This window comes from Haplochromis burtoni, unplaced genomic scaffold (genome assembly GCF_018398535.1).
Source record: "Haplochromis burtoni strain Fernald_Lab_line unplaced genomic scaffold, NCSU_Asbu1 Contig_119, whole genome shotgun sequence".
NCBI classification, from domain to species: Eukaryota; Metazoa; Chordata; class Actinopteri; order Cichliformes; family Cichlidae; genus Haplochromis; species Haplochromis burtoni.
In genome coordinates, this window is record NW_024582480.1 from 1,682,766 (window position 1) to 1,692,340 (window position 9,575).

Below are 9,575 nucleotides of genomic sequence, written 5' to 3' on the forward strand. Positions count from 1 at the left end.
CACCCTATTAGAGCACTTCGCTCTTGCTCTGCAGGCCTACTTGTTGTTCCTAGAGTATTTAAAAGTAGAATGGGAGGGAGAGCCTTCAGTTTTCAGGCCCCTCTTCTGTGGAACCAGCTTCCAGTTTGGATTCAGGAGACAGACACTATCTCTACTTTTAAGATTAGGCTTAAAACTTTCCTTTTTGCTAAAGCATATAGTTAGGGCTGGACCAGGTGACCCTGAATCCTCCCTTAGTTATGCTGCAATAGACGTAGGCTGCCGGGGGATTCCCATGATGCATTGAGTTTTTCCTTTCCAGTCACCTTTCTCACTCACTATGTATTAACAGACCTCTCTGCATTGAATCATATCTGTTATTAACCTCTGTCTCTCTTCCACAGCATGTCTTTTATCCTGTCTTCCTTCTCTCACCCCAACCGGTCGCAGCAGATGGCCCCGCCCCTCCCTGAGCCTGGTTCTGCCGGAGGTTTCTTCCTGTTAAAAGGGAGTTTTTCCTTCCCACTGTCGCCAAAGTGCTTGCTCATAGGGGGTCATATGATTGTTGGGTTTTTCTCTGTATCTATGAAGCACCTTGAGGCGACTTTTGTTGTGATTTGGCGCTATATAAATAAAATTGAATTGAATTGAATATCACACGTGTTGGTCCAGGTCTTTACGAAGAGAAAACTAATTATGATGATAAATGAGGGTACTTGTTTACTTGCTAATGCTAGCTTTGTTTCCACGCAATACACAACTTGTAACTGATCTCAGGGATTTCCACAACATGGATTTATACACAAACAATCAGCTACAAGCTGCTGTCCTCTTAACTTGACAAGATGCAGCCATGATTAACTGGGCACAGATGTTGATTAGGACACCTACCATATATTGATTTCAGTAGCTCTATAATCAAGCAGTGTCAAGTCTACTTTCAGAGACAATAGCCAACTGTGGCCATAGGATGGCAGTGATGTAAAGGATGGACGCAGACAGTCATGAGTACAGCTTTATGACAGAATGCTGTTTGCGCTGAAACAAGAGTGATTGCTTTACTTTGGTATACTTTAACTGATGTCTGGTTTTTTTTTTTACATTTAACTGGACAAACATTGTTTGCCTTGCTTGGCCTGACAGAATACCACGAGACTCTCTTCACAAAGCATTTTATTTACCAATCTTCTGCAAATTCTCCAACAAACAACATTTCCCACTCTTAAGATAATTAAAATTTATCTGAATAGATATTTAGTGACATTTGGCAAAGAAGAGGTACACACAAAGCTAGTGTTAGCTTTCGACAGGAAGGTTTATTCTTGCTCAATAAGATTATTCTAATCATGCTGATAAAACTAGAAACAAAAGCAAAGCTCTATTCAGTATTTTCCAATGACGAAGAAATGTACCAAAAAAACAAACAACTGCTTTATCACTTTATCACAGCACCTGACTCAGGTAAGGTTTCTGATTAACACTGCTCTCAAATGAGATTATGACTATAATGAAATGACTATGATATTTATTTTCCATTATCTGTTGTGCTTTGTTTAAATGTCAAAAATCACTGGGAAAAGCTTTAAATAATTTATCTTTTATATGTGATTTAAAAACAAATCTGAATCGCAAAACATCTGAACAATCATGCAATATACATAAACGGAAAAGTTAAGTTTGTTTTTTCACTTCCGGTATTTCCGGAAGTGTGCCCGTGACAGAGTCTGTCTATCTGTCTGTTGAGACTGTCACTATACGATACGCAAACATAGAAAGCGGAACTCTGTAAACATGGGTTTTGGTGAGTATTTTAATACACGTAATACTTTAAAATAACTATACTCATGTGTTTAATGGTGTGACGGTGCCATGATGATAGCTAATGTCAGTGCTGATGTGAGCTTTGATGTTGTGTTTCAGGGACGATCGCTGCTGTTGCAGGGGGAGCAGGTAAGGCTTTGGACGCGGGGTTCAACCTATCGGTACCCACGGTATCTCTCTGTTGTGTTGATCCACTACCCTGCAGTCAGGAGAAGCGGTCACACAAAGCTGGCTGTCGGCTTGATAAGCTAACCCAGGGGCCTGTTCTTCGTACCTCGCTAAGTAGGTTAGCCGGATTAGATTGTTGACGATTTCGCGTGATCCTGGATCGTCGGTTCCCCGAAGCTCATCCGGGACTTGCTGTCATAGCAACAGAGCCGTAAGCGTAAACCTGCTCGGGAGCAGGTTTACTTTATGTAAACAGGATTAGATCGCGGCCACGCAGGTATGTCCGCTTCATTTATACGAAAGCAACAGCGATATTCCACCACTGTTTCACCATAAATAAATAACATCAATGTAACTAAAGATAATGCAGCACTTGATCCTTTATTGATGTCACACAGATACATACAGGTCATTTCCTAAAAAAGGGAAATGTACTATTAACATTCTATTACATGTATGTGATTATTACAGATGTAATTCATATTTCAGAGTAGTAATTGTAAATTACTTCGTGTAATCAAGATGAGAGACCACGGCTATAAAAGCGAAGGTGGATTTGGGAAGCCTGTCGCAGCCATGTCCTGTCCGTATTACGCGAGCCACCCATTGCGGAAGGTGCAAGATTGATAAGGAGAGTCCTCAGAATTCAGCGTATATTGCGGGATAGACAGGATCCTTTAGCTCAGCGCGACAGTGTGCTCATAGAGAGATATCGATTTTCCCGTGAGGGTATTATTTACTTAACCAACTTGTTGACGAGGGGGTGCAGGACCACCACCTGTCTTTTTTTGCTCTGCCCTTTTCTTGGTTGCTGTTATAAACAAACAAACAGATTATTTCAGGGTCTCTTTCCAAGAGACTAAAAGCAATATAAGTGATAAATATTACCATTCTGTAGAATATTCTTATATTTCACTTTTACTTGTTCCCATGTTCTAGTGGGTCCTGTTGTGGCTCTAATGTGAAAGAGGATATAATATAACAATATAGTATAATGTAATATAATATTGGATAATATAGTGTAATATAATACATCTACCCTACCGCCTACTGGTGTTGGCCAGAGGGGCCGATGGCGCGATATGGCAGCCTGGCTTCTGTCAGTCTGTCCCAGGGCAGCTGTGGCTACAACTGTAGCTGCCTCCACCAGTGTGTGAATGTGAGAGTGACTGAATAGTGGCATTGTAAAGCGCTTTTGGGTGCCTTGAAAAGCGCTATATAAATCCAATATATTATTATTATTATTATTAAATTACTTACGAGTTTAATTTGTCAGCAACTTTCTGCCAGCCCTCTCTCCTTGCTTTTGCAGCCTTTGCAGTGTTCCCTTGCGTTCTGATTAAACTCTGAAACTCCTGAAATCCCTCACTCAAGAGTTCTTGCTCTGCTGCCGAAAAATACCGAGCCGAGCGCAGCTCCTTCGACATTTTCGCCGACCAATCAGAGGGTTGCCGATCAATGTTTCTACTATCGATGCGTAGCCCCTTTTACGACACCCAGTGATGTCACATTACTGCGTCCAGCTGTACTAATCGTCAACGGAAGGTGTGTTCGGAGAACCGGATTAGCGAGCTCACGGTTAGCGCGATGATTTGATCTTGGATGTAGTGAGCGACGTACGAAGAACGGGCCCCAGGGCTTGATTGGGGCTGACGCTTGACAGGGATTGTTTTTGGCAGCATGTAAACAATTTACCACCAACACGGAAAAGAAAAATGTTAAGGAATAAAGTGAAGTGTAAGAATATATATTTATTACTGATGCGCATCAGGGAAAGCACCAAAACTTTAGTCTTTTGAAAAACTTTAGTCCGTCCTACTGTCTGTACACCGAGGTCTGGGGGATCTTCTACGAATAGTGACGCTATTTTCAGAAAACCGATTAGTCAGCAGGCGTTGTTTCATACCTGCTGATCCTTAGTCATAACTTGAACCCTGTGGAATGCATTGCATTGTAACTTATGCTCTCAAATGAAATATAAAGATTATGCATGAAATCACCACCTACTGACCAATACATCATCCAGACAATAGGGTCACTGTTCATAGAAAGTCCCTCAGACCTCTGTGTGTGGACAGTAGGAGGATCTAATGTTTTTGTGTTCGTTTTTCCCTGATGTCATTAATAAATGTAGATCTTTAGATACAGCCTTATTACTTTACGTTTTCCTGTTGGAAGCAAATGTTTTACAACATTTTCTTTGTTCTCCAGCAATAATACACGATTGTGAAACAGGACAAAATCTTGTACTTGCTGACCTTAATTATAATCATCAGATTCTCCTGTGCCTCAAACACAGAACTGTGATATTGAATCTATAAACTTACACAGCTTTCCTGGCTTCAAATAGGCCAGACTTTATTCATATAATGTCTATTTTCTAGTCATGCTGTCCAAAGTCCTTTGAGGGCACAAACATTCATACAGCACTTTTAATACTAAACTACTGTAAAGTACTTTTTCCTCTCACACTTACACTTCACAACAGCACCAGCCCTTTTACGTGAGCGAGAAGGGTGAACCCTGGATTAACTTAATTTGTTTCATAAGCGCTTCATGTGACCACTTATCCAGATTGCCAGTGTTGGGGTAAGTGAATCCAGATAACTGAAAGATACCCTCGATATGCTAAACTTGCTTTAACATGTAAAGCGAGCCCAGGATAAGATGTAATCCTGCCTTGTACCTCAGGCCTCTGCTTATATAAAAACTTTTTACATGGCATATCATTTGTAACAGTCACACTGATGCTGGTGTTCTCGTCCATGTGCAGTCGGTGCAGTGGCCTTGGCTCCTGTTGCTCTGGGGGCCGTAGGTTTCACCTCAGCTGGAATAGCTGCAGGCTCCTACGCTGCAAGCATGATGTCTGCTGCTGCGGTGGCTAATGGAGGCGGAGTGCTAGCTGGAGGCATGGTGGCTGTTTTACAGTCAGCAGGTAGGCTTGTTGTCTGACTTTACTGTGGTTTCATCAATAGTGCTGTACACATTCACTTTATTAGGAACCTACAGTGGCCCTGAGAGGCCAAACGGACTGCAACTTAAGAAAACAGCAGCAATAAGAAAAACCCTGCAAAAGCACACAAAACACAACGGAAATAGGAAAAAACAGATTTCCGAAAGCACAAGGGAAGTGTTTCTGTGGAGACAATAACCCGACGAACGAGTTGCAGGAACCAAAAATATACTAAGCATTGGGCTGGGAGACACTTAAAAGAAGTGGAGCATCTCTCAGTTTTGTGAGGAAAGAAAAGATTAGAGGTAAGTGTGTTAGCCTAACTATTAGCCTAAAAATCCGTCATCAGTATTAGTTTTGTGTGCTTTTGTAGTGTTTTTCTTATTGCTGGTGTTTTCTTAAGTTGCAGTCCGTTTGGCCTCTCAGGGCCACCGTAGGAACCAAAGCAAAGGTGACCCTTGCTCCTGTTGGTGGTGACCAGTATATGTATACTCAGGGACTGAATAATTCAATACAAATGACTGATAACACATTTACAAATGTACACACTGATTCAACTTAAAGTCTATTTACAGACTTAAACGGGGACGGCCTTAGTGTCCTGCGTTGTGTTACAGGACACCTGTGTTGTGTTACAGGACACAGCCTTAGTGTCCTGTGTTGTGTTACAGGACTAAGCTTGTGGTGTGGGGTGATCGTGCCTCAAGAGTTGGCAGTTTGTCTTGCAATCAGAAGGTTGCCATTTCGAGCCCCGGCTCCAACAGTCTTGGTCGTTGTGTCCTTGGGCAAGACACTTCACCAATTGCCTACTGGTGGTCAGAGGGCCCGGTTGCGCCAGTGTCTATGTGTGGCTACAATGTAGCTTGCCATCACCAGTGTGTGAATGGGTGGATGACTGAATGTAGTGTCCGCTTTGGGGTCCATAGGGACTAACTAAAGCACTATACAAATGCAGGCCATTTAACAGACCCTTAAAAGGACTTTAGTGCCTACAACATGAGTGAGCAGCTGACAGAAAAGAAGTGTGGTATTGGTGTATAAGCCATAGGGCATTTTTTAGTTTATGAAATCTGACACCACTAGGGGGCAGTGATGCCACTATTAGGTGGCAGTCAGTTGTTTTGATTCCTGATAAAGTTGGAAGCAAACTCAGCTGCTTGACTTGATGCAACATATTGAAGCTGTGAATATTTTCCCTCCTCCCTCTTGAAGGTGCAGCTGGGCTGTCGGGGGCTGCCACTGCAGCTGTGGGCGGTGTTGGAGCTGCTGCAGGAGCAGGACTGAAATTGCTGGCAGGTGTCATACGGAAATAAAAAATGTAAATAATCTCACATGGCAAATTCTAATGATATTTTGTTGCCACTGCTCTTCCTACTAATGAGCATTGTTGTTGTGATGTCAGAAATATGAGTGATACATTTTTTAACTGTTTCAGTGAATGAGTGAAAGTGTTTCTGCAGTCAGTGTTTCTGTCACTGACCTCATTTCAGTGCATCAAAGAGTAATTCCACAAATTCAGTGTTGTAAAAATTTCAGGATTTAATGAAATTTTTTGGTCATACCACGTTACTGAAGTGTTTAAACTAAAGAGTGTTCTAGTGTTTATTCATTCAAGGTTCAAAATAAAGGAAGATATTAAACCAGAGTGAAGAGTTATCATTTTTGAAGATGTGCTGTACATTTGTCGTTCTTACATCTTTGCCACTGATCATTTCAGGTGTAGGAATGGAAACTCACTAAACCCTTTCCTTCCTTCTCTAAGCAATATTTTACTTTGTTGAAAGATCTAAATAAGAGTAACTGAAATTAACTTAATTAAAATGCATTTCAAAGTTTCTGCTGGCTCCAGTGTTTTTAAAATTTGTAATGGTACAAAAGATTATTTAAAGATTTAATCCTCACACAATAAACTGTAATAACACAATCTCCCCCCCCCCCTTTTTTTTAAGGATGTGCAGATGTTTTTTAATGTTCTACACTAAAATTTTCATATCAATTGATTACCTTATTGTAGGAAATTGTAGTTCTAAATTTCAGAATGTTGTTAATGCCTTTGTCTTCACTAAGGTGAGTCTGATTTATTTATTTTTTAGCTTTCAGGTGCTCGTGTTTTGATTTCTTAAAGCCTTGCACCCGTTTCCATAATCTTACCAGCAGATGAGCTCAGTGCATGTATTATGAGGAGTCTTTGTGCGGAGATTATTGTAAACTTTCTGGAAGCTGAGGCATTCGTGGGCTCTATAACTCATTCTACTTTCTTTGCTTTCCCTGTTTTGTATTTTGCGTTTTTGCATAGCACTGGGTGAAGCTGGTATTTGATCCCCTACAACCCAGTCAGAATTTTGGCACATTTTCTGGACTTTTATGGAGTGGTTGATATTTCTGCATTACATTATGATGTTTAAAATAAAAACAATTATGCTTTTATTTTGCATGGATTTTTATTTTCACATTAAATTCAGAAAATTTCTTCGTATCAGTCTTGGGTTCAGATCAAACAGCTTCATGCTCTACAATGATACCTAAAAATGATGCATTCAAAATAGCAGTGATCTTAATCCACCATATATTTAACTTAATTTTCAAATTTTGCTTTAAACTGAGTGTCTGACGTTTCTAAAATGATGCTTCATTTGAGATCTGTCACATGACTAAACATCTGGTATTTGTTCATAGTGTAAATCTTAACGTGTTCCAGTCTGGTTACAAATGGTTGAGAGCAGCCAACCCACTGTTCCTCCAGCACCAGCAACACCCCCAATGCCAGCTCCCGTCAGACCTCCCATACCTACAGTGAGATTATAGACGCCATCAGCTGTTTGTTATTCATGTGTAAAGCTTTTATGCTATTCTTTTTGATGCTTCTCTGTATGATTTGCATGATATCTGTTTTATATATTTAAATATGTAAGCAATTTTCTTTGCAACATCTAAATAATATTGTTTAAATAGTTTACTAATTAAATCAAAATATCTGGTTTACCCCAGGACTGCAGGGTTGCTATGAGACCTCCTGCTGCAACTCCTCCTCCATTAGAAACTGCAAAATATGACATCAGTTTGGCAGCAATGGAGCCTGCTGCTATTCCAGCTGGAGTGAACCCCAGTGCAGCCAGAATGGCTGGAGCCAGAGCCACAGTGCCAGCACCTCCTGAATATTATTTTACATATATATTGGAAAGATTTTCAAATAAGAAGTAACAAGAACCAACCTTAGTTACAAAAAGTTTATTGTGAAATGTAAATAAAAACAGAAGACAGTGATGTGGTCCTGCCATGAAATTTAAAATGAGCTAATGTCATTTCTTGAAATAGTAAAATGTTTTAGTTGTTCAACTGTAAATAAAGTTTATGTTCATAAGACTTGCATTGCATTGTGGGTTGCGTGAAAGCGGTGAATCACGTCATCTGACAGCTTACCTCCGACTATAACGACTCCCTTGAAAGACAAAGAGTGAACAAAATCGCGCATGGAGTAAGAAATTCATTAAATTACACTGCATGAAAAATAATAACATAAACAGTAAAATATGAAGGATTTACATATTTCTTCCCAGTCCATGATATGTCCACATTCAGATGATACAGAGAGTGTATCCGTAGTTATGCCCAGATATCCACAGTGCAGTGGTATATTTTGTCCAGTGCATCCCCCCCTGCCTTTTTATAATTATTGATAGAAGTTTCACTTTCATTTCTCAGTAAATGATACTAACTGCCCACACGTGACAAAATACACCACTGCACTGTGTGGGGTCACAATTTCAAGAGGTTGTGTGAGCAATTCCTCAGGTTAGAAGAAGGTTGATTTCAGCTCCCAAATTCCAATTAAAGTCAAAAACCACAAAAATCACAGGAGAAGAGCAGAGGTCTATGCCAGCTGTTTTATTCAACAGTGAAGTTCAGCAAAAAGAAGGAAAAGCAAAAGCTCCCCTAGGGTGTGTGCCGTAGGCGCATGCAGGTTGGGACCAACCCCAATGGACAGACAGCAGGGAAAAGCTTCTGTCTCCTTCTTATGGGCCAGTAACCCCACCTCCTGCTGCTGGGTAACTTTCCACTTGTCCTCCAGCCAAAAGCAGCAGAGCAGGGTCAGGTACCGACCAAGATACAGGCAGGGGCCAGTCAGGACTCTGGCTAAGGGCCGTCTGCAGAGGGGCACCCTTTGATTAACCCTTTGCTTTGCCTTATCACAGTTGGTCACATCATGGTCAAAAGTCACACATTAACATACATCAGCAAGTAGCATAATCTTATGACATTACTTCTGACTGCAGACAGGTGTTGATTTTGCTACATGCGAACAAATATCTGATGATGTTTATTGCAGATATGCAGTATACACGTCATTCAAAAAATCCACAACAACTATGCTGCTTCTGGGTAAAAATATTATCATTGTATTAGTATTTAGTTACTTGTATTTTCCTACCATACACAATAGTAGAGACATACATTTGAATAGCCCATAAAGTCCATACAAGCTCTGCATAATAACCTGTCTTTTGTTCATTTATAGTTCAGGCAAAATCACAGAAATACACCACTTAATGTGTGAAAGCATAATAAATGGATGGATGGATGTCAACCCCCTGAGATCCAACCTCAGAATCACTTTCATTTCCCAAGAAACAACAGCTGACCCTCACACTTGTAT

General features: G+C 40.6%; 2 protein-coding genes across 2 annotated transcripts in view; both read left to right on the plus strand.

The window, feature by feature from the left end:
- LOC102306107 (interferon alpha-inducible protein 27-like protein 2A) overlaps nt 1-9,575 on the plus strand; it is a gene marked incomplete at its 5' end in the record, with an annotated part of 13,732 nt that extends 4,157 nt beyond the window's left edge. Inside the window, 2 exon segments of the mRNA XM_042223741.1 lie at nt 6,639-7,714; nt 7,910-9,575. Coding sequence (XP_042079675.1) covers nt 6,639-6,702 — 64 coding nt within the window.
- On the plus strand, nt 1,641-6,566 carry LOC102306513 (interferon alpha-inducible protein 27-like protein 2A). The gene is made up of 4 exons (XM_005929619.3): nt 1,641-1,780; nt 1,900-1,929; nt 4,742-4,903; nt 6,134-6,566. Exons 1-4 carry the CDS (start codon nt 1,771-1,773, stop codon nt 6,232-6,234), a joined length of 303 nt encoding a protein of 100 aa, XP_005929681.1. The 5' UTR covers nt 1,641-1,770; the 3' UTR covers nt 6,235-6,566.

Bases quoted from the DNA above. Each gene is read 5' to 3' on its own strand.
- LOC102306513 (XM_005929619.3), top strand. The intron at 1,930-4,741 runs GTAAGGCTTTGG...GTCCATGTGCAG, and splicing joins TGCTGTTGCAGGGGGAGCAG to TCGGTGCAGTGGCCTTGGCT. The intron at 4,904-6,133 runs GTAGGCTTGTTG...TCCCTCTTGAAG, and splicing joins GGCTGTTTTACAGTCAGCAG to GTGCAGCTGGGCTGTCGGGG.